The sequence below is a fragment of the Agrilus planipennis genome, unplaced genomic scaffold, assembly GCF_000699045.2.
Source record: "Agrilus planipennis isolate EAB-ADULT unplaced genomic scaffold, Apla_2.0 scaffold219, whole genome shotgun sequence".
Lineage (NCBI taxonomy): Eukaryota > Metazoa > Arthropoda > Insecta > Coleoptera > Buprestidae > Agrilus > Agrilus planipennis.
In genome coordinates, this window is record NW_020439309.1 from 404344 (window position 1) to 429019 (window position 24676).

Below are 24676 nucleotides of genomic sequence, written 5' to 3' on the forward strand. Positions count from 1 at the left end.
ATGACATTTTAAAAATTAGACATAACAGTTTTCAGTCATTCAACTGGTTTTATAAAAAATAAAAAAACAAAGTTTTAAAATCTGCGTATTTGGCGGTAAACAAGTAAGAGTTAAAAATCTCTTTGCTTTATTAATATATCGAGTGGGGTACGGCAAAAAAAAAAATCACTTAAATTGTAAAAATGCGCATTGTTGAAAAATCTGTACCTGCTTTATCAAAAGGTATTTTAAAAATGGAAACCTTTCTGTTAAAGGAAAGTTTAAAACAATAGGTAACTGATGAGATGAAATCAACGAAACAAAGATAGATAATCAGAAAACAACATTCATTAAAATAATTTATTACAAGTATAAATTATACATTAAAATTACAGCAGATGCGATATACATATTGACAGTGATCTATTTCCATTAATAACACAATAAATTAGATTTACTTTTTCGTCGAACCATTACTGGACACTTGGTGACATCTTTTGGTCGCTGCTTCAATTGCCCCAATCAAAGCGGCTCTTAAACCTGCAATATCAAAGAATTTAAAATTTTTAATAATAGAAAATATTATATAACAAAGGTATAGTTTTCATATAAAGAAAGTNAAATCTTTGATCTTTAATAACTCACGTGAATATCATAATTTGATGCTCTCCTCTCTCTATCTTACATTTAAGATATATTCCGTGCACTCCCCAAATATAATATAAGGTAAATAATAAACAAGCAGATGTATGTACACAGTTGACCAGTATTTTATCGAAGCAGTCTGCACCGTGCTGACAAGATCGAACAGATCGAAGTCGTGATCCACGTCTGACAGTTTTAAAAGGTTTTAACAGGTGTCTGTTTGAAGACTTTGACAACTTAAAGTGACTTAGGAATATGTATCACGAAAATCAATTTTTAATTTTTTGCTTTTTGATTTGATTGCATGGCCCAGAGATTTAGGTCATTTTTCGAGATTTTCGAGAGGACCAGCATTAGTAGATGGTGTAAATGGAACACCCAAAAGTTTTTTTTAATTCAAATACCATAGGCAGTTAACTTTTGGAAGCGTACCTTCTTTTAGGGGTTTCTGTAGTGTAAGAGTTCGACTGGTACTTAATGAATTAATCAAACTTAACGTGTATGTATACGTATTTATACATATATATTACATATATGTGCAGATTAACTGAAGTTCCAAAAACCAGAACATTCAGAATCACTTGAAATTTCATAGAAACATTCAATTACCTCCAAAATACAGTAAGTAAAGAGAGTTTTAGCAACTAGAACCGTGAAAGGGCGAAAAACATTTTTTTTCCAATCTCTTCATAATATGTACTTTCAAAATTCATAATAACAAAAACAACAGCGTGATTTAAAAAAATAAAGTTATGCTAAAATACTACGTCTAAATTTTTAGCAACTGCTTCCTCATGTCCCCTTTTTGTCCTTGTTGTTGTTTATACATCATCATCATCATAAGGTCATCAGTCCTAAGACTGGTTGCACACGTACCTCCACTCTTTCCTATCCTGAGCTAAACTTTCCCTAAAACTAGAACAACCCACATCCTTAACTATTTGCGAAGAGTAATCTAATCTAGGTTTACCTCTACCCCTCCTAACTCCTGTTTCTGCCTCTAATATGTCTCTGACTAGACCTTCATGCCGCAGAAGGTGTCCTACCAGCCTATCTCGCCTACTTTTTATTGACTTCCATAGAGTCCTCTGTTCTCCTATTCTTTCCAATACCTCTTCATTTCTAACCTTTTCTACCCACGATATCCTTATCATCCGCCTATAACACCACATTTCGAACGCTTCTAACCTTTTCTTTTCCGCCGCTCCCACTGTCCATGTTTCGCACCCGTACAAGAGACTATTAATTACGACGTCGACATTGCCTTTTCAATATCTCAAAGCAAGCCCTTCAAGAGCATATTATCCACGAATAAATGGCTAGTGGCTACAAACAGTGAAATGTTGGAATCGCCATAAAAATGTATCTACCATACAATATTAATAGGCACGATAGGATGGTAGAACATCTTCTCAGACGTGAAGGTTTAGTCAGAAACATATTAGAAGCAGAAACAAGAGTTAATGGAAGTATAGGTATAGACACCACATTTCGAACACTTTTAACCTGTTCGCTTCCGTCGCACCCACCGTCCAGCACCGTACTTCAGACATATAGCACAGTGAGTGAAGTTAAAAATTAACTATTACCTCCGATTTCGGTGAACCTCCATCGATTTGCATGAAAATTTGGGATTGAGTATATTTTACCCTCAACTTCAAAAGTGACATATGCTCGACTTGCGCTTTTTGCATTTTAGAGGTGAAATCCACCCCTTTTGTTAAAGATGGGGAAAAATTCAAATTCAAGCATTCTGGCGTAAGTAATCTCGTTTAATTAGATAAAATAAATATTTTTCAACACTTATATGCATAATTTCTGATTTTAATTAATTTTTCAACCCATTTAGCAACCACCCCTTAAATCGAAAATCATGAAAAAATAATTCTTTTATCATGTATGATTTGTGAGCATGTACCTATCGACACGTCTACTTCTTACTATTTATCTTTTTTCCTAATATACATACAAAATCTTTGCCTCAAAAAGTTTTCCAAAAAAATGTTATTGGTTTTTTTACAATAACTCAATTTTCAACCCTTTTAGCAACCACCCCTAAATAATGAAAAATTCATTTTTTTATCATGTATGATTTGTGAGCATGTACCTATCGACACGTCTACTTCTTACTATCTATCTTTTTTCCTAATATACATACAAAATCTTTGCCCCAGAAGTTTTCCAAAAAAATGTTATTGTTTTTTTTACATTAACTCAATTAATTTTTATGATATCAGGCTCATCTAAAAACAATTTGAGAGTGATATTGTTGCCGTAACAAGCGATGGGCCAAACGTAATGAAACAATTTGGCAGAGAAAGCCCCTGTGAAATGGTTCTATGTGTAAATCATGCCATCCATTTAGCGATTCTCGACACATTTTGCAAAAAACAGTCAGAAGTTACAGCTGCTAGGAATGCCTTGCATAACGATAACGAACACAGCAGCTCCGATGAAACCAGCAGCACTGATAACGATGATGAATCTTGTATATCTTATGAAGAACCTAGACCGCAAATAATTGATGACATAAACAATGTAATTACTGAGACCCGATCGATTATAAGATTTTTCAGAAAGAGTCCTCTAAAATCAATCACACTGCAGAAACATGTAGTAGCCGAATTCGGAGTAGAACTAGTTTTGTTACTCGATGTCAGAACTAGATGGAATTCAATGCTGACAATGATTGAACGTTTCTTGAAATTAAAAAATGCAATCAAAAAGGCACTTATAGATTTAGATAGCTCACAAAAATGGAATGAAGATAATATTACTGTGCTACAAAAACTGCAGAAGATATTAACACCAACAAAACTTGCAGTAGAGGCGTTGAGTAGGCAAGATGCCAATTTATTGACCGCAGAGGCTATAATAGACGTATTGCTAAAAAAATTAGAAAGTATCAATGATCCTTTGGCCCTCAAATTAGTAGATTCACTTAAGTTGAAAATATCAGAGCGCCGTAATACGTCTCTAATATCGCTGCTAAAATACTTNTATACATTCAATTACCTATAGCTCACTTTGAATTAATATTAAAAGTTTTTTTAAGAATGGAGTTTTTTCGTTGTTTTTTTAGCTTCAATTTTGGTAATGACAACTTTTTCGTAAAACCTTATAGTTTTTGAGTTATTTATCAAAAACCGCTTTAAAACATGCATTTTTTTCACGAAAAATCAAAATCTTTGATCATTAATAACTCAAAAAGTATTGATTTATTTTAATAACTCTCCAGAACAAATTTTGCTTACAATTGGTCCCTCTATCGATTTCTGGGGTTATTTTTCATAAAATAATTTCCACCCCCGAGAAGGGGTGGCATCCACCCCCAGGGTAAAAGCGCAAGTTGGCACTATGTCACTTTTGTTTCTTGAGGTATCCTCTAACTACTCACCAGTTTTCATGAAAATCAATGAGGGTTCAACGAAATCAGAGGTGAAAACCTTCAGTGACTATACTAATACACTTTTAACAATATTATTTGTAGCAAAATACACACATTCCTCAAATAACATAATTACATAATATTAGAGGAAAACAAGACATGATATACGAACCTAACCCAACAATCAAGAGGTGCATAACATTAAAAGTAAACAAAAAAATTATGCACTTCCTCAAGATTAGACCATAGTTAATTGACAATTGCAATAAGCAGAACGACTAAACAGATGACGGGTTGCTCAATTATTTATGAACAGGTAGCGACCTGCTAATTCATTTCTGCATCCATCCGACTGAAGTATCGGAATGTAACATACAGGGTGAGTCATAACAATTCAGACATAGACTGGTTATTTGGACCAAAACATTAACATTGGGCCAAACACGCCTTAACCCCTAGAGACAACCAAATACCGTTATAAGGCATCGGTTAAAATGTGGGAACAATTTTTGGACAGGGCCGAATCGGCTCCCAAAATAGCAAGTAGATAAATCAACGATCGAATTGGCACCCTGGAAGGGCAGAATGTCTCCCCTCCTCTTAATAGACGTTGCTAATGAAAGTCAATTATGTTTATGTATTAGAAAATAATATAAATATTGAACATTGTTATGTGCAAAATTTATTGTGTTAGCAAAATTAGAAACCTTAAAATATCGACAGTTATATGTTTTCTGCTCATAAGCAGTTAAGTGGTAATGTACAATCATCATCATCATCATAAGACCGTCAGCCCTAATACTGGTTAAACACGCACCTCCACGCATTTCCCTAAAACTAGAACATCCCACATCCTTAACTATTTGCGAACAGTAATCTATTCTAGGTCTACCTCTACCCCTCTTAACTCCTGTTTCTGTCTCTAATATACCTCTACCCCTTTTAACTCCTGTTTCTGCCTCTAATATGTCTCTGACTAGACCTTCATGCCTGAGAAAATGTCCTACCAACCTATCTCGCCTATTTTCAATTGGGTTCCGTAAAATCCTCTGTTGTGCTATTATTTATTTATTTATTTAACAAAATTGCTGGCAACAGCATAGCTGATTTTCTCATCTATTAAAGGTGCTGTCCTTTTTTTTTACATATTTCGGTGTTTTTTTTGTAATACAACATACTAGGTTTTCAGATGACATATATATGTCTAGTTTATACACATGTCTGGTTTATTTTTAAAGGAGTTTATTGTCTCACTGTTTATGCACTTATCTGGTAGAGAAATCCAGCAGTTGGCCACTCTGTTTGCCAGGAAATGCGATCGTTGTCCTATCCTTGTTCGTTCCTTCCTTAGTTTCAATCGGTGTCCACGAAGTCGGCTGACGTCTGAACGTAGGAAGATTTTGTGATAGTCATGAACATTATAGAAATCATTTAGAATTTTAAATACTTCAATCATATCATTCCGCTTCCTTCGGTACTCCAGGGTTGGGAGATTCTTTTTCCGATATCTGTCTGAGTAACTCATATTTCTCAGCTCTCTCGGAATCCTCATGACCAGTGATTGGACTCTCTCTAGATGTTTCTTGTCCTTTTCGTAGTACGGAGACCACACCGTATCTTCATATTCAAGAACTGGTCTCACAAATATCGTGTAGATTCTCGCCGTAGCGGGAGCTTTGAGGTTAAAAAAACCCGTCTTATAAGGTACAGTATAGAGTTAGCGCGTTTGGTTACTGCCGCTACATGTCTTTCCCATTTAAGGTCCTGCGTCACAAAAACACCAAGATCTTTCTGGGCAGAGCTGGTTTGAAGGGGGTGTCCAGCAAGATGGTCCTCTAGTTTCAGGTTGTTTTTCTCTAGGTGTAAGACTGAACATTTATCGTTGTTCAAAGGCAAGAACCAAATCGAAGACCATCTTTCCAGTGCTTCCAGATCAGATTGCAGTTCAGCATGTTTCACTAGAGGGTTAGCAAATAGTTTAGTGTCATCTTCGTAGCTTTGTAAGCCCGATTCAACTTCAATACCCAAGTCGCTGGTATCCAATATGAACAGGATTGACCCAAGCACAGATCCCTGAGGAACCCCACTCGTTACCGGTCTTTCAAGAGATGATCTACTATTCAAGAGATCATCTACTTATTTCTAATACTTCTTCATTTCAAACCTTCTCTATCCAGGGTATCCTCACCATTCGCCTGTAAAACCACATTTCGAACGCTTCTAATATTTTCTTTTCCGACGCGCCCACAGTCCATGTTTCGCACCCATACAGCGCCTAGATCCTAACATACACCTTTAACAATCTTTTTCGAATTTCTATATTAACCGTTTGCGAGCATAGAAGTGATTTCTTTTTATTAAAGGCAACTCGACCCTACACTATCCTCTGGTTTATATCGCTACTACTCCTTCCCTCCTTACTTATCTGACTTCCTAGATACCGAAAATCAGCCACTTCTTCTAATTTTTTATCCAATGTACAATAGTGGATATTAAATGATTTCCAATTGCATTCATATATAAAACAACCAGGCGCATTAGTAGTTAAAAAATTGTATGACAGACAGGTTTTTAATAAGTAGACAGAATTTTATAAACACAAAAACTTTGGAAATTTGTAAAGTATATTTCTTATTATTTTAAATTTAATTTAACCTTTAGAAATATTATTATTATATATTACAATAACAACTTAATCGGAGAGAATCAATTTAGATAAGCATAATTAATGCAACCTCGACCACGTGGACCGACCGGGTGCCAATTTGTCCTTCCGTATTCTCGTGACCTTAAAATGACTTTCGGGAGACAATTCGGCTCTGCCGGGATTTTTTTGTGGCTTCGAATCGTTAACAATATGATGTGGTAAGAAATTGTTCCATCGTGCCAACAAGCAGGTGAAGTAGTGGTACAATTATTGTTTAAACAAGCCTCTAAGGGTTAATAAAATGTTACTGTGGAAAAAGATACAGGGTGTCACAGCTGAGATATTGTTTTCGTTTTTAGGTAATAAATTCGCAAGATTTTCGTAAATCGATATCAAAATTGGCACAGAAGTATAACTTTAGACAAAAAATATTATTTCACTTACTAATATTCACTTTATTTCAGGGGCGCAACATGAGCCACCTTTGAGGAAGAAATTGTGTCATATTATTTTGATGAAAATTTTTGCTAATTTGTCATTCTTATGTAAAATTGTTACGCTTGTTTTAACTTGCTAATTTCAATCGTTTCGAAAAACGCAGTTTAATATTTCCAATTCGGAAGTGAATTTTAAATAAGAAGCAGTAGAACTTCTAATTTAGAATAATAAACAAATAGGTTAAAAATAAAAATAGTAGATTTGAATTGTATTTTTTTTTTGTGTGGACTCCTATTACTGTGCTTTTTCTAATTTTTCCGATAAAGGGTTTTCTGACATTAAAAAAACTATTAATTAATATCTTGTATTTTTCGCCGGAGGTCATTTTGTGAAGGAATTTCAGTATAAATAATTATAAACTAAGATGTCCAAAAATAGAAATCCATCATGAGTTCTTGGTGGCAATGAAAAATCACTTCCTCTGTCAGTCATAAACCACATTATTGATCTAGTGAGATCTAGATAATCTAAAATATTATCAAAAGTATTTTGTAGAAAAACTAAATTACTGGAAGCTGCACTCTCGAAAACGCTTGAAATTATCAAGTTAAAGAATGTATAAACAATTTCACGTAAAAATGATGTTTATATCGTGTTTTATAATCAAAATTACTAAAAACTTTTGTCAAAAAAGGTATGGCTTAATTTCATCCTCAGAGATCCTTGATATGACGACCCCTGTAAAAGAAATGTAAAATAGTAAGTAAAATAAAATTTCTTGCCTAAAATTATACCTCTGTGTAAATTTTGATAACAATTTACGAAAATCTTATGAAATTATCACTAAAAAACGAAAGTAATATATCACCTTTAACACCCTATATTTTTCTGTTTCGGTAGTTATGACTTGTCCTGTATAGTACATAAAAAGCAAATTCTATACCGACGCGAAATAAAAAGAAATAAGAAACCCTATGACATTTTTAATTACTAATAGTGGTTAATATGCAATATAAATGTAAACATTCATTGTCGATTTTCTATCCACTATAAACTTCCTCAGGTTAATAAGGAAAAATATTTTTGTTGCTGTTGTCACACCCCCGCCGGGAATCGAACCCGGGACTTTTGACTTTACTCACTAATGCTCTGACCACTAAGCTACGAACAACCACGACAAACCGAGCACGTAAAGCTGAAGGTCCCGGGTTCGATTCCCGGCAGGGGTGTGACAACAGCAAAAAAAATATTTTTTCGTCATGTTAGCGCGGAAAGCTCGTTTTTTGCATGCTATGAAATAGGGAAGAAATGGCCTCTTTTCAGCCGTGTTTTAGTCAGGAGGCAATGAAATTAGCCTTTTGAGCGCATGCGCTGAAGTTTATGGGCATGCGCAGAAATCAGTTGTTCAATGACCATGTCTTTCTAACCTCTAAATCATTTACTCTTATTTCGCCAATTATCAATTTAATGACGAGCTTTCCGTACAAACAACAAAAAATAGCCTTCGGCTCGGGTGGCAATTCACATGCAGTCTGAAATAACCCTGTTTCTTCCCTCGATACGTAATATACTATTCCTCATTAACCTGAGGAAGTTTGTAGTGGATAGAAAATGGAAAATGAATGTTCACATTAACATTAGAAGTAAGAAACTATATATTGAAAAGCGAGGTACGTAGATAAATTGGATAGCTGCCTAGTCATTGTAGAAAAATTTAAGAAATGAATAAGAAAGGCCCGTTGTATATTTATAAGCTAGTAAAGGTCATAGTTGATTTTCGACACACGTGTAACAACAGTTTTATGAATAAAACAAAAATGTAGATCACTTGTTAATAAATTTTCGCAGTTGTGACTACTTTAAATAAAGAGCTTTAGCATTAAAGACACCTTGTTACATTCAAAATATTTAATTTAAGTTTAATAAAAAAATTTAGTTTGCCTTTTTCTTCAAGAAAATGTAATCCTGACGCTGTAGAACCTGCGGGTGATGTAACGTTGTCTTTGAGAATTCCAGGGTGAGTATTAGTGTCTAACACCATTTTCCCGGATCCTAAAACAGTTTGGGCAGCCAAACGATAAGCGAGATCTCGCGGTAATCCCATTTTGACACCTCCATCAGCCAAAGCTTCAATTATTACATATATCTAGAACAAAATCCTTGCGTAAATGATAATCGTTTTACTTGATTGTGATATTATAATTTATTGATTATTGTTATGAAAAATAATAATTTCGTTGCTGAAAAATGTGATCTGAGTATGCTTTGGATAATTTTATTTAATTCAATTGTTTCGATTGTCACAAAAAGTTCTTGTTACGACAGTGCCGTGCTGGAAATAATAATTTGACAACATTTAACGCGAAACCACAATTTTGTAAAATAATTTTCTAAAACATTTTACAATATTGAATGATTCTTTACAAAGTGATCCTGTCTCAATTGTGTTTAAGTACTACAATTTTTTACAACATAGTACTGGGATTGGGACAGTATCGTAGAATATCCTTGATAATTGTTCAAAGTTGTGCTTCATTAAAAATTTTTAAATTACGCAATATTGTTGATAAACTACAACTATTTATGCCTCAAACGTCTACAATTTTCTATAATGTTCTAAGACTAAGCTCAACCTATTCTCCGCCTAATTACTATGATAGTTACAAGAGACTTCTTCTTTCAATTTTATTACACTAAATTTGTCAAATGTAAGGGTTGAAAAATAATTTATTGAAGTGAAACTTCTTTACTTCTTAAGGTAAGTTCGCTTCATGCGAGTTGCTATGTAACGAAACCATGCAACGGATGTCCCCCTTCTACTCGGCCACGTAGTCGAGTTCGTAGTGGGAATCGCTTGATCCGATAGTGCACAAATAATACCATTAAACTAATTCCTTAACCCCTATCCCGATATATTTGTGTGTTTGAAGAAGTTTCACTTCAGCAGCTTGCTGTATAATTACACGTTGTTTTTTTTTTTATATGAGACGTTACGAGTTGTTAATTTTCATTAAATGTTGTAGTATTCTATTAGGAACTACAACAAACTATGCATTCTAACGTGTGGCAGACAAAATTTCTCCAAGTCGCACATGATACGTTATATGTTGTTAAATATAATAAAAAATTGTAGTGTTTTACGTAGGACTACAACAAACTACATGTTTGTCTGTCGGAGACCATTTTTTCGATTTTTATATGAAACGTTACTAGTTATTATTAATTCCCATTAAATGTTGTAGTACACCTATTACAAACTGTAACAAATAACTATTTTCAATTTTACACAACAACCTTTGAGTAGTAAGTTGTTATTTGCTGTTAGAAATTTCTGTCTTCAACAACCTTATACAATTTATAAACATGGAACTGAACAGTGAGTTTTTGTATTACCTTAGATGTAGTAGAATTTTGTGATGACGAGTTACAATTCTTTCTAATTTTCTACAACTGCAGGAAACATTGTAAGAAATTGTTAATTGTTGTCCTGTTGTGTATTTTGCTGTAGATATATTTAACTTCCCATTAGGAAGTTATTGTAATTGGGTCGAAAAGTGAAATCGGAATTTTCATTATATTTCCACGTTTTAACATATTAGTAGCATGCTAGCCAATTTTTTTGATGATGTGTGTATGTACGTACGTACGTACGTACGTACGTACGTACGTATGTACGTACGTTCGTATGTCAGCATTTTTTTCGTTTTCGATATCTCAAGAACGGATTGAGATATCGCCCTCAACCAAAATTTTTTCGAAAGATATTATCATAATGAAGATCTGAAAGAAATTTGAACGAAATCGGTCAAGCCGTTTTTTTTTTATAAAAAAAAAAACGAATTAATTACAAACAATTTAATTAAAATACGTTCTAATCTAATCACAACAATGAAGTTACGGAATCAATAATAACGAAATATCATTATTCAAGACAGGGAATAACATATTATAATAACATATTATAATAAAAATTTGTTTATAACAAAATGAATTGTTATAAACAATCGATAAACAATAAAAAATAGTATTTACCAATTGACTGATGCAAGTACTCTATCAATTCGGTTTTCTCAGACGAAATACTGTTTCTTATGGGTTTATAAAATGACGAACTCTCAAACATTGTTTGTTATTTATTATTGTGCCGCGTTTTTTTCAAACTTTAGAAACGAATGTACTTTACAATAACTGTATTATCTAATGGGAAGTTAGTCGTATTAGCACCGATCAAAGTGTGCTCAGACCAATTTTTCCACCAAGGTGTCACCTCATAGCACTGATGATTATTCTAATTGTGATTTACTGAATTTATTTTATTTACATGGACAATACCACAAAGTAATAAGCAGAACATGTAAGTAGTTGAGTATAAATTTACCTTTTAATGAACGAAGATATTTAATGGTGCAATAAAATACAAGGTGTTTCGTTTAAACAAAATAAAATAAAAATGCCATCAGTTTTCTATAAACGTCTGAATTAGTCAGTGATTATGTGCCACCCTCTATATATGTAAATAGCTATCAGAAAAACGTAAACGTCTTTAAGGATTTTAACGAAATTCATAAGCCAAGGGTGTTTTTGGCTGGGAATTAGACTTAGACTGTTTTCAAGCAGTTTTTATAGAGTAAAACTGAAACATGCTGATATTTTATAATTAAATAAAAATAGATTCACCTCGTAAAAGTATTTGAGCTCGGTTTGAAATAGTCGGAATTTTAAGAAAAATCCTTTTCAAATATTTTTACTGCTACAAAACCTGTCACTTGACAGGTAATTTAACACCAATTAATATTAAAATATATAGCCTAATATACACTTTTAATACAATGCATACGAAGTTTGGTCAAAAAGTATCACGAATTTTGAATTTCCGCGGGTTACGTATATACAATTTTCGATTGCTTGTGACGAGGACCGAGAAGAACAACAAAGAACAACGAAGAGCGTGCCAGATGCCCGAGTACGTCAACAACAGACGAAAACGTTGAACCACCGTCAGAGAAGTTGCTGAGAACTTAAGGTATGAGACGGGTCACAGCGAAATTCGTACCAAAATTGCTCCATTTCGACCAAAAACAGCATCGCATTAATATTGCTAAGAAGCTCTTGGACCCAAATTTGCTCCAGAGAGTCATAACTATGGTTATCACGTGGAAACCAAAGTTTAATCATCCCAATTGAAGCTTCCACATGAGCCAAGACCGAAAAAAGTGCACCAAGTTAAGTCGAATGTGAAGATTTTGCTAACAGTTTTCTTCGATTGCAGGGGCGTGGTTCATCCTGAGCCACAGGATAGAACGATTAATAAGGAATATTACCTGCAAGTTATGCTCAATCTGCGCGAAGCAATTCACTAGAAACGCCCGGATTTGTGAAAGAACAAAAATTGGCTTTTGCACCATGATAACTCCCCTGCTCACACATCGTTGCTTGTGAGCGAATTTTTGGCCAAAAACAACACACTAATAATGCCGCAGCCACTGTATTCCCCAAATCTGATCCCCTGTGACTTTTTTTGGTTTTCTAAACTGATGAGGCCCATCGAAAGAGGAGCTGAACAAGATCACAAAAAATTATTTTTTGAAGTGCTTCGAGGATTGGAAAAACGTTGGCACAAGTGTATAATGTCTGATGGGAATTACTTTGAAGGGGACAAAATATTGATTATTATCATGAATAAATAAATATTTTTTTAAAAAACACAAAATTCGCTATACTTTTTGAACAGACTTGGCACACTAACCGAACGAAGTCAACAACCTGATACTATAATGTAGCAGAGGTACTGTTTTGCGAAAACAACAAATATTATCCAGAAAAAACTATATTTTTAACTGAAATGTGTTAGTGTTATACTTACATAGGCCGGTCCTGAACCACTGAGTGCGGTAATAGGATCTAAAAGATTTTCAGTGACTTCTTCACATGTTCCAATCGAAGACAACAACTCCTTGGTGGTAAAAGCATCTTCATCAGTAACATTGGATCCCCTGACAAATACTGAAGCCGCACTTCTGACTAGAGCTGGTGTGTTAGGCATTACACGAATTACCCTAGAATCCCTTGGTAAATACTAGAAACATTAATTACTTATACATATACCATATATAGATAGTACGTTAAAAGATTTTTTTTTGAAGAATTACGTATACTTAAGTATAAAATATTATTTAAGAAAACCTTGAAGGCATTTGCTCATTGTTTAAATGTTGGAGTTATTTTAGGTTAATAGTTTGGTGTTTGCAATATATCACCAGCTACGATATAGTTTTTCTACTTTACGTTATAGTTTCTTCAGTTCAGCAGCAAACAATTCTTCTATATGCTTCTTTATTTGCCTTTGTGAACCGTTTTATGTGGAAAAATGAAATTGATGCCAAAATAGTTTGTTTAGCGAGAAAAATCAAGATCAATCATTTTATATCAAAATATTTACAGCTATATTTTGTTTCCGATCTTTTACACATTGTAATAATAGAAAATAATGGAATTCATAGTTTCTTTAGCTTTGGGTTCATCCAATAAATAAAGTTTTTCGAATCGTTGTCTAAGTATTTTGGATTATAAGCATTTATTAGCGCACCACAATATCTGTGTGTATCAATTCGATATTGTTTTTCGGGCTGTTTTGTCGTAATTGATGGGCTCTCTTCAGTTCAGGAATTAGAAGGAATTCATGGAATGTCGCTTTGTCCCCTTTCTAAATTTCTGATACCTTCAAAGGCCAATGCGAGCAACTTTCATTCGTCATTTTATATAATGTTTTATCGGTGATACTAGCAAAACTTTTAATGGCAAAAAGTCTGGAAAGGTATTTTAAATAAAATACAAAATGCTTTTCTCAAAAAATTAATTAAATGCAAGATAAAAGTAAGTATCTATTTTTTATTTTGTAATTGCATTTTAAATGCAAGTATTTCAAATAAATCACATCTCTGGGAAGTACTAAACGTGTATGCAAGAAAACAACATGTTATGTGTAATTCCAAATGCCACAAATCCACTAATTGCAAAAATATTAAAAACAAAATTTTTATTTTTTTATTAAGGCAACATGTAAAAAATGTATGAAACTACTATACCAAATGTAGGTAAGGAGATTAAAAACTTATTTCTTTTATTTCATTTAAAAGCTCTACTGTCTTCTTCTCTCTTTCTGTGTGTTTCAAATAAATGACGCAAATGGCATACAAGCGGGCCAATTGAGAACAGCTTCACAATTTTTCTATTCAACAATTAATATCGTAAAAAATTAGATGGCTTATAATTTTCCTCAGTATGTCCAGTTTATTCAAATCATAATCTAAATATAGTGGTGGTAATAAAGTTATCATCATAAGGTCGTCAATCCTGAGATTGGTTGGACACTGGAGGTACGTGTCTTTCCTATCCTGAGCTAATCTACGCATTTCCCTAAAACTAGAACAACCCATATCCTTGACTTTTTGCGAGCAATAATCTCATATAGGTCTACCTTTACCCCTCCTAACTCCCGTTTCTGCCTCTAATATGTCTCTGACTAGACCTTTATGTCTGAGAAGGTGTGCTACTAACCTTTCCGTCTATTTCTTATTGACTTCCATAGAGTCCTCTGTTCTCTCTGTTCTCTTATTCTTTCTGATACCTCTTCGTTTCTAACCTTCTTTATCACAAAAAGATGTTACTTCTATCCTCGCGAACGATTAATTTCGAAATTCGAAAAAGATTGTTAAAGGTGTCTGTTTGGACCGCGGTGCTGTATGGATACGAAACATGGACGGTGGATGCGGCGGAAAAGAAAAGGTTACAAGCTTTCGAAATGTGGTGTTACAGGCGAATGATTACGATACCGTGGATAGAGAAGGTTAGAAATGAAGAGGTATTAGAAAGAATAGTTGAACAGAGGACTCTACGGAAGTCAATAAGCAATAGGCGAGATAGGTTAGTAGGACACCTTCTCAGGCATGAAGGACTAATCAGAGACATATTGGAGGCAGAAACAGGAGTTAAGAGGAACGAAGGTAGACCTAGATTGTATTACTGTTTGTAAATAGATTAGGATGTGGAATGTGGATGTGGAGGTGCGTGTCCAACCAGTCTTAGGACTGACGACCTTATGATGATGATAATATATTTATTTTCAGTGATTTACATAATATGTTTCTTATTAGCTCGTTAAAAAGATCATCTTAACCTTAACGTGCATGGTTATCTAATAACATGACTCTGGTAAGAAACATATCGTGAACTAAAAATAGTTAAAAAGATAACCCAGTTTTGAATAATTATAAATAGTTACTATGAAATCTGAAATGAGCGCCTTTAATTAGCAGTAAATATTGNATCGCGCCACGTACATCAGAGAAAACCGAACTCCCTCCCCATAAAATCAGTAATACCCCATAACACTCAAAAGACCATGCAACCAGCACCCCGTCCAACAGTCCTCCCCGGAAGGACGCTACCCCAAAAATCCTACGCCAGGGCAATAACAGCAGCTCCCCCTTCCCCTCAAAAAGGCGATGCGGACCCAAACACCTCTGCAGCTTCATCTCTTGAACAGAGAATCCAGGTCATTAGAGGTAAATTGACTGAACTCGAACACTTACTCGAAGATAAGTCAATCGGTGTTGCTTGCATCACCGAAACTCATTCGTCAGAAAAAATCAAACTTTTCGTCCCAAACTTCTTATCCTACAGAAGGGACCGTGAAAACGCTGGTGCCGGTGGTGTAGTCATTCTTGTTAGGAACTCTTTCTCTATCTCTCTATATTCCCCTCCTTCGGACAGAGACCTTTCTGAACTGAATTATTTTTTTATATAAAACCGTTTATTTATTAATAGGACTGCGACCAATTTGTATATATATATATATATATACGCGGTAACAAAAAAGAAAACATGTTGCATCTTATCTAGTACCTACTATTGCTAAAATAAATTGCGCAAATAAAACTGCGAACTAATTTACGACGTTTATCGCCGTTACTAAAAAATCCTGCGTCACGTCATCGTACTAAAGAATCGGTATAATGCTGTAGCGAGCACGAGTGTGTTTGTGTGCGATTGGGCACACGTGTGCGTGAACGGCTTATCGATTCGCCGACTAGCCGCGGACGCCTTTCTTTATGTGCGCCGTATTTGTAAATGTGTGTGTTGTACCTGCGTTCTGGGAAAACAGTTAAACAGTTCAAAGAAAAAGTAGACTATCCGGATGTTTCCAGAAGGTCCCAGAAAGTAAACAAAAGAGTATTTAAAGGAAGAGACGATCGTCGAGAGGAGAAGAAACAAATTGACCGTTGCAGAAGTAAATCCAGAAATAAATTGACAGTGACAGCAGTGAAATAAATAGTGCAGTGAATAATGATATATCAACAGTAGTATAATTCATAACCTAAGTTTTAATAGTGTTTTTAAGTTCTTTAATAATTAGTGTAAATAAATAGTTTTTGTCGTTATCAGTCTTAGAAGTTAATTTTGTTAAACCTATGAATATTACAATACGTTTACATATCAACGTCTTCAGTACCTATTAGTAAACTCATTATTTTGTTTTTTAAACTTACACTTTCCAGTTCCTTTATTGTTACCCCCATTGCTATTGATAGATACAATTTGTCAGCATCATTTGCTTTTAAGTCATCTGCGTTTGTGATATCTCCAAGTGCTTGTGGTATTACTGAGGGTTTAACTGATACGAAAACAACATCCGACTTCTTAACCACAGGTATATTTTCAAATACAGATTCAGCTCCAATACTCTGCAAAATTATTACATTACAATTCAAATAAAGTTACTGAAATAAAGCTTCTCTGTGTTATAAGATTACGGAATAATATAGAAGCGGAGTATAAATTAGCACGAAGGAACTTGTACAGGGAAAAACGGTATCTTGTCCCTAGAATCGATTAGCTACTCAAACCTCTAATTGTGGTGTGTTTCCCGTAGACGATGCTCAGCGTATTTATATTAATTTACAAGGTGAAAAAGTACTTTGTGGTTGTAGACTTGGGTAGTGATTTATTTTAAATCGTGATAGTGTAGTAGTACAAGTTAGAGGACAAGTGGTAAAAGTGGAGTTAGTTTGTATATGGACGAGTTACTACTGATATAATTACTGTGACGAATACATAAGCATTATAAATACCGCATGATATAAATAACTAATAATTTAAGTATCTAAATAGTATTAATATGCGAATAAGTAACTGTAAAATAAATACCCCTTAAATAAATAAAATAATTACTAACTCGTTGCAATTGACGTCAGGTGTAAAGTTCAAGATAGTCAACAAGAAAAGAATATTCTAGTCAAATTTTCGAAAAATTAATGGATTTAAAACTCGTCGACTTGAATCAAGAGCTAGAATACTGAAATGAAGATATGTCCACTAATATTGAAGACATATGGGAACAAAAATAGAGGAAATCTTAAATCAAAATTCAAAAACATTAAAAAGTGCAATTACAATTAAAACAATTAAAATTAAGTAAAATTCTAGAGCATTAGAAAAATTTGAGTAAAAATTAAATCGAAATTTTAATATTAAAGAAAATTCAAAAAGCTTTAGAAGGAAAATTCAAGAAAATTAGAAAAACTGAACCAAATTGAAAGAATTGAATGATAATTCTAGGACAGAAGTTAAATCAGAATTCTAAAGCATCAAAAGAAAAATCATGGAAAATAAACTTGAATGTCAAATAAAAGAGATGGATACACGGATTAAAGAGTTAGAGGTAAAGTTCCTGAAGATAACTATATCAGAAAAGGTCGATAACAAGTTACCACGAAAGCATGATATATGACCATTATTGAGGAAACTATTAACGCGAAGATGTACCTATAAAGTTCGATGGAAAGATTATGAAGTACTTTCTTAACACAATTCAAAGCTGCTGCAGTAAGTAATGCATGAATATCAAAGGAGAAAACCACTTACACTTATCTACGCCTTACGCGATGTTACTAGGAAAATTTTAAATACACTACGACCTGAAGAACCTGGAAATGCGATACAGTAAGGCGCGTTCGACATCAGTCTATCACATCCAACTGAGAAACCGGTGTCAAAAGACAGAGAAAGGCTTGCACGAATAATCGACAGATTTCGTCTCGCCTATCCAAATTTACCCGACGATACCCTAAAGAAGTTGTCCATCGGCTCTTTCATCGTTGGATTGAAGGCTGATGACATACAACGACTTCGACTGGACAAGTCAAAAATTCTTGCCGATATATTAGCCCGAGGATCAAGTAGCATGTTGAATAAAAAACTTCAAGAATAAAATTTTCATATAGAACATCGAGCTGAAAATAACCGCAAGAATACCGAAGACCATGCTCGGAAAATTGTAACTAGGCGCGTCGAGGAGCACCAAGAAGTTAGAAGCATAACTGTCACGGATGGTTAGTGGCACCCTGATAACATCAAGGCAGAACAAGACTCTGATTGGATCCTGAGAATGCTCCAAGAATGGAAAATTGAAGTAAAATGACTGACCTGGCAAGTGACTGCTAAATCTATCGAAGTGAAAGGTTAGAAATGAAAAGGTATTAGAAATAATAGAACATAGGAGTCTATGGAAGTCAATAAGAAATAGGCGAGATAGGTTAGTAGGACACCTTCTCAGGCATGAAGGTCTAGTCAAAGACATATTAGAGGCAGAGGGGTAGAGGTAGACCAAGATTAGATTGCTGTTCGCAAATAGTTAAGGATGCGGGTTGTTGTATAGGGTTGTTCGGAAAGTCATTTCGTTTTTTTTTTGTGGAAATGAAAGACAGTTTTCGTATAATAAACAAATACTTTATTAAATTATATATTGACCGTTCTGGTCCAACACCTTTTGCCATCTTTCTGGTAGTAGCATAATTCCACGCTCATAAAATTTTTGGTCTTTGCTGGCAAAAAACTGATCGAGGAGGTTTTTGACCTCCTCATTTGAGGTGAAGGTTTTACCGTCTAAAAAATTTTGGAGTGACCGGAACAAATAATAATCCGATGGTGCCAGGTCTGGAGAATATGGTGGGTGTAGCATTGTATCCCATTCAAGCTGTAAAAGCTTTTGGCGAGTGACCAAACTTGTGTGAGGTCTCGCGTTGTCTTGGTGAAACACTACACCTTTCCTGTTGATTAGTTCTGACCTTTTCTGTTGAAGTGCATCATTCAGTTTGTCCAGCTGATGACAGTAGACTTCCGAATTAATCGTTGTGTTATCCGGTAAAAGCTCAAAAAAAACGATTCCTTTAAAATCCCACCAAACAGACAGCATCACCTTTTTTTGGTGAATATCGGCTTTGGAAATGGTTTGAGCCGGTTCATCTTTTTTGCTCCATGACCTCTTGCGTTTGACGTTGTTGTATACAACCCATTTTTCGTCCCCAGTGATGATGCGCTTCAAAAACGGATCATTTTCGTGACGTTTGAGAAGCGAATCGCAGACGTCAATGCGGCGACACAGATTTCTCTCTGTGAGAACATGGGGAACCCATACATCGAGCTTCGAGGATAATCCCAGGCCTTTCAAGTGGTCATAAACTGTTGAATTTGATAAATTTAACCTCAATCCGATCTCACGTGTTGTTATTCGCCGGTTCACATCAACTAATGCCTTTATCGCGTCTTTATCAGCTTCAACCGGCCTTCCCGAACGTGGTGCATCTTCGACATCAAAATTGCCGGATCGAAATTTAGCGAACCAGTTCTGGCACTGGCGTACTGTCAACACACCTTCTCCATACACATCAGTCAATTTCTTTCTGGCTTGAACAGCATTTTTACCCTTTCTGTAGTAAAACAGTAAGATATGTCGAAAATGCTGCTTATCGCTCTCCATATTTAAAAGGGCACCAACCAAAAACTACTGCGTAGAATTAATTGGAATTTTTCACACACAAGCCTTACTATATGAGCTCTCAAAGCATATAAAAATTATACGGCTTAAATGTGAAGTTGGGTGCAAAAGAATACAATTAAATCCTCTGTCGGGAAAAAACGAAATGAGTTTCCGAACAACCCTATAGTTTTAGGGAAATGCGACGAGTAGCTCAGGATAGGAAAGAGTGGAGGCACGTGTCCAACCAGTCTTAGGACTGACGACCTTATGATAATATGATGATGATGGTTACATATCTACTACCTAGTCCCTACGCTGTGGGTTAAGGTCGACAAGTCAACATTTGTATGGACTTTGTCGAACATTTTTGAATTCTACAAAATGTAGCAATATTCTACAGAATGCGTTTACGACACTGTTTCTATTAAATAATTAATAATATTGGAGTTGGTCGATATTTTGTCGACGTGCTGACAAAATTCTGTGAAATCAAAATCGCGATCCACGTCTGACAATTTCGACAGAATACTGACCACTGTGAAGCTTTTACTCCAAATAACGAAATTTAATGAATGAAAATGTTCCTTTCGTTTATATTAATGGTTACATGTTTTGTAAATATTTATTTAACATATTAAGTGAGAAACCTCTGTAACAAAAATTTCCTTATTTTGTAGATATATTCAATTTTTATAATAAAAATTTTTGGACTAATTAATAACTACAAACCTGGAATGCTTCTGCAGATGGTAAGTCAGAAGGGTGGACACTTGCTATCATCATTTCTCCTTTTGATAATCCTGGAAAGAAGTATGTCCTTTTAAAATTAATTTATTTAAGACATTATACTAATCGTAAGTTTGAATAACTGTAATGAGTACCGACAATGAACAGAAAGAGACAAAATGTATTTCACTGCATTGTCGCACATTAAAAAAATAAATTCAACTTTGTCACCACCACGTTGAAATAGATAGGTATTGCATATTTGTTAGAACAATAAAATTACATATTTGTTTTTTACATCACAAGCTTTTACAGTTTCAATAATTAATAACTTATAGGGTAAAACAAAACTAAGAAGTGCTGGAATTTTTTTACATTCATTGTTTCGACCGATACAGTCATCCTCAGGTATACAAAAACTAAAACCTGAAATTATAAATACAACCAAAAGCATGACTTTACCCAATCGTAAGAACCATTGACGCATCAACATGTAACCTGGTAACAGCGGGAGTTTACCGTAGGTATACCTTGTGAATGTGCAGAGAACTTTGGGATGACGCAGCACAGTTAATTAACACGGAAAAAGGAACACTAACGAAGAATAAGATTATTTCAACATGAGAAATCCGTAATACCCTTGTCACGCGTTTAAGAAATGTCTTACCATAGATTTCAAAGATACAACTGTTCTGGTTAGAACTTAAAAATTCTACAATCTGACCAGAAGGAAAAATGGGAGAATATCTCAACAACATAAATAAAGACGATAAGTTACATATCAGCTAGTATTGAAAATCTATAGTGAAGAATGTGTCACTAACTGAAAAAAAATAAATAGGCAAGGTAATATGGATGCAGAGTAGATAAAGTTAGGTTGAAGTTGAGTAAGGTCATCTCAGTTACGTTAAAATTTCAACTTCTTTCCTCCGCTTCTTGCACTACGACGATTCGCCACTATCTACAAACACTTGTTCATTGTTGTACAAGGTCATCTACTCAGCCTGCCTTTCCGACAGTCCTATAACATTATGTACATAGTCGTAGATTTTAGTGCCTTATTTTCCTTGTTCTACCTCTAATAGAGTTGAAAACTGTGTGGATATAGATTACAATAATGTGAAAATTAGGACTAATTCGTATTTTTAACGTTAGCGACGAAGAAATCGATTAAGATTGTCACCATTTTATTTTTTATTACATTTGACACATCCATACAAAAATTAATTTTAAGTTCATATAGCGAAAAGCAGTTGGAAGGATACCGAAAAACTATTAACATTTACATCATTTACTTCTCTTATTCCTCTTAGCAAATGCGTACTAGTATTCAAAATAGTTTCCATTGGAAGTAAAAGAAAGAAGTGGAAGAAATTCATTGTGCTCGGCATTTTGTCGAAACCGTTCGCAATTTCGACAGAAGACCGACCAACCCTACTTGTTGACTCAAGACAGCGTTTTATGAAGTACCACAAAAGGCGTAGTGAACGCCATCTGTGGCTTTAGTGCACATTTAGTGAAAATCAGTAAATTCAACAAGGTCAATTTGTGTTAATGGATATCTACTTGCTGAACTGAACACACGCCGTAGCTCACCCTACGTGATAGGCAGTTCAGCAAGTAGATATCCATCAGCATAAATGAGCCTTGTTGAATTTACTGATTTTCACTAAATGTGCACTATAGCTACAGATGGCGTTCATCACGCCGTTTGTGGTACTTCAAAAAACATTTAAGAATGAATCTATCAACCTTTTTATGCTTTTCGAAAGAACTTGGCAAGGTATGCGGCCTCAGCGTAAAAGTTGAGCCAAAAAGGGCCACTAAAGACATTTCAAAATGCCGCCGTTGTGTGAAATTCTTCCACACTGCCAATTACTATCACGCCGCCTGGATCTGTTCCCTTCTCTGGTCGCAACCTCATCACTGTCGAATGTAAGGCAAAGGAAAGATGCCACCCCTTCCTGTGCTTATTGCAAAGGAAGTCATCGCGCCACGTACATCAGAGAAAACCGAACTCCCTCCCCATAAAATCAGTAATACCCCATAACACTCAAAAGACCATGCAACCAGCACCCCGTCCAACAGTCCTCCCCGGAAGGACGCTACCCCAAAAATCCTACGCCAGGGCAATAACAGCAGCTCCCCCTTCCCCTCAAAAAGGCGATGCGGACCCAAACACCTCTGCAGCTTCATCTCTTGAACAGAGAATCCAGGTCATTAGAGGTAAATTGACTGAACTCGAACACTTACTCGAAGATAAGTCAATCGGTGTTGCTTGCATCACCGAAACTCATTCGTCAGAAAAAATCAAACTTTTCGTCCCAAACTTCTTATCCTACAGAAGGGACCGTGAAAACGCTGGTGCCGGTGGTGTAGTCATTCTTGTTAGGAACTCTTTCTCTATCTCTCTATATTCCCCTCCTTCGGACAGAGACCTTTCTGAACTGAATTATTTTTTTATATAAAACCGTTTATTTATTAATAGGACTGCGACCAATTTGTATATATATATATATATATACGCGGTAACAAAAAAGAAAACATGTTGCATCTTATCTAGTACCTACTAAAAGATGAGGTTAAAGGTTATTTTTATTTATCAATGGAAAATTTAAGAAGTATAACGAATCGTATCCTTATTTATTTTCTAAAATGGAGATACGATGATAATCGTTATTGCAAAAATTGCTTCTCTTGCGTCTTTACTTTTTAAGTGTACGTCAATGTGGGTACAAATAAAATTGTAACTTGTTGAATTTCAATAACTGAACAAGTTTTAATTCTATTTAATGACCAGGGTAGTTACTTGTTACTTTGTTGCAGTTGTGCTTTTATCAGTAATCGATTGTAATTGATCAATTTAATTCAAAAACTCTTCAGATTCATTAAAAGCGTTGACGTTGAAAGTTATATATCATTATTCTTTCTGATTTCTTGTGGTGGTGACATCCATTCTAATTGAAATAAGTGTAGTGGTTTCATTATTTCACTTAGTCTATGTATATGTATTTTTACATGCCTTACATTTTAAAAATCCTAACTCACTGACTCATCAACGCGTAGACTAAACTCTTGAGCCTATCTGGCTATCTAGATGAAATTTTGCACAAAGGTTTCCTTTATAATGTATACAAGGAATAAGCAAAGTTTGTATAGAAACGGTTTCGCTCATCAAATCGAGCTGCTTACAACTTTTAATATCATATAATGATCAGGGGTGGCTAACCCAAATGGTCTTGCAGGCTACTATTCACAAGAATATTGTTTTAAAATCAAAGTTTATTTTTTTTCTCATAATATCTACAGTCAATTTTTGAATGTACGAATGTGCAAATAATTTATTCTTTTATTACATTGGTTTTCACTGTTTTGGCCATTATAATGTAAATATATTTTGTAAATCTGTGAAAAATGTACAAAGTGGGCCAGGGGTTGACCACCCCATTAAGAATGTAAGTACTATAATTTTGTGAAGCCAAGATCGTCTTTTTATATTGCAAATTAGCGTTTTGGTATTCTGATGGTACCTAAGACTATTGCAATTCGTGAAGTAGTTCTTTACAAATCCATTAAGAGCAAGATTACTAAGAGAGAATTATTTAATTCGAAAGTAACTTTAATTGAATTGTATTAAGTGAAATTACCTGCTGAAATAAAGCCTTTTGCCATAGCTTGTGCCATTTTTCCACCTCCTATAAATCCAATTTTCAACAATTTACTAGTCATTTTAACAAAAATCACAAACCACCACGTAACTTATAGTATGTTTTTCTCTTAACAAGAGAAAAGGTATATAATCACAGCCACTGTTTACAAACACCAGAATTATTATTTCAGAAGTTAAATGGTTTCTTATCTCTATAAAACTGCTCGTAATGGAAACGCCGATGTGTGCTAAATACGTCAATTTAAGTTATACATATAGAATTGTAGCTAATAATCATTTAGATTTTTGTGTTCAAAATGATTATATCATCTGTGCATAAGCAACTTACTGACCCTTGTATCTTCATTCTGAATATATGTAAATAAA

At 34.6% G+C, this 24676-nt stretch overlaps 1 protein-coding gene across 1 annotated transcript; it reads right to left on the reverse strand.

Moving 5' to 3' along the window:
• Positions 1-325: 325 nt before the first annotated feature.
• On the reverse strand, positions 326-24676 carry LOC108739384 (pyrroline-5-carboxylate reductase 2). Its single transcript, XM_025978516.1, has 6 exons — positions 24288-24676; positions 20644-20714; positions 16646-16840; positions 12961-13173; positions 9039-9243; positions 326-519 (listed from the first exon to the last, which is right to left on the reverse strand). The coding sequence occupies exons 1-6, from the start codon at positions 24367-24369 to the stop codon at positions 434-436; spliced, it is 852 nt and encodes a 283-aa protein (XP_025834301.1). The 5' UTR covers positions 24370-24676; the 3' UTR covers positions 326-433.

Excerpts from the sequence above, each read along its gene's own strand:
- LOC108739384 (XM_025978516.1), bottom strand. The coding sequence starts at position 24,369 with ATGACTAGTAAATTGTTGAAAATTGGATTTATAGGAGGTGGAAAAATG. Across the intron at positions 16,841-20,643 it reads CATCTGCAGAAGCATTCCAG|AGTATTGGAGCTGAATCTGT; the intron begins GTTTGTAGTTAT and ends ATAATTTTGCAG. Across the intron at positions 520-9,038 it reads ACATTTTCTTGAAGAAAAAG|GTTTAAGAGCCGCTTTGATT; the intron begins GCAAACTAAATT and ends TTGATATTGCAG.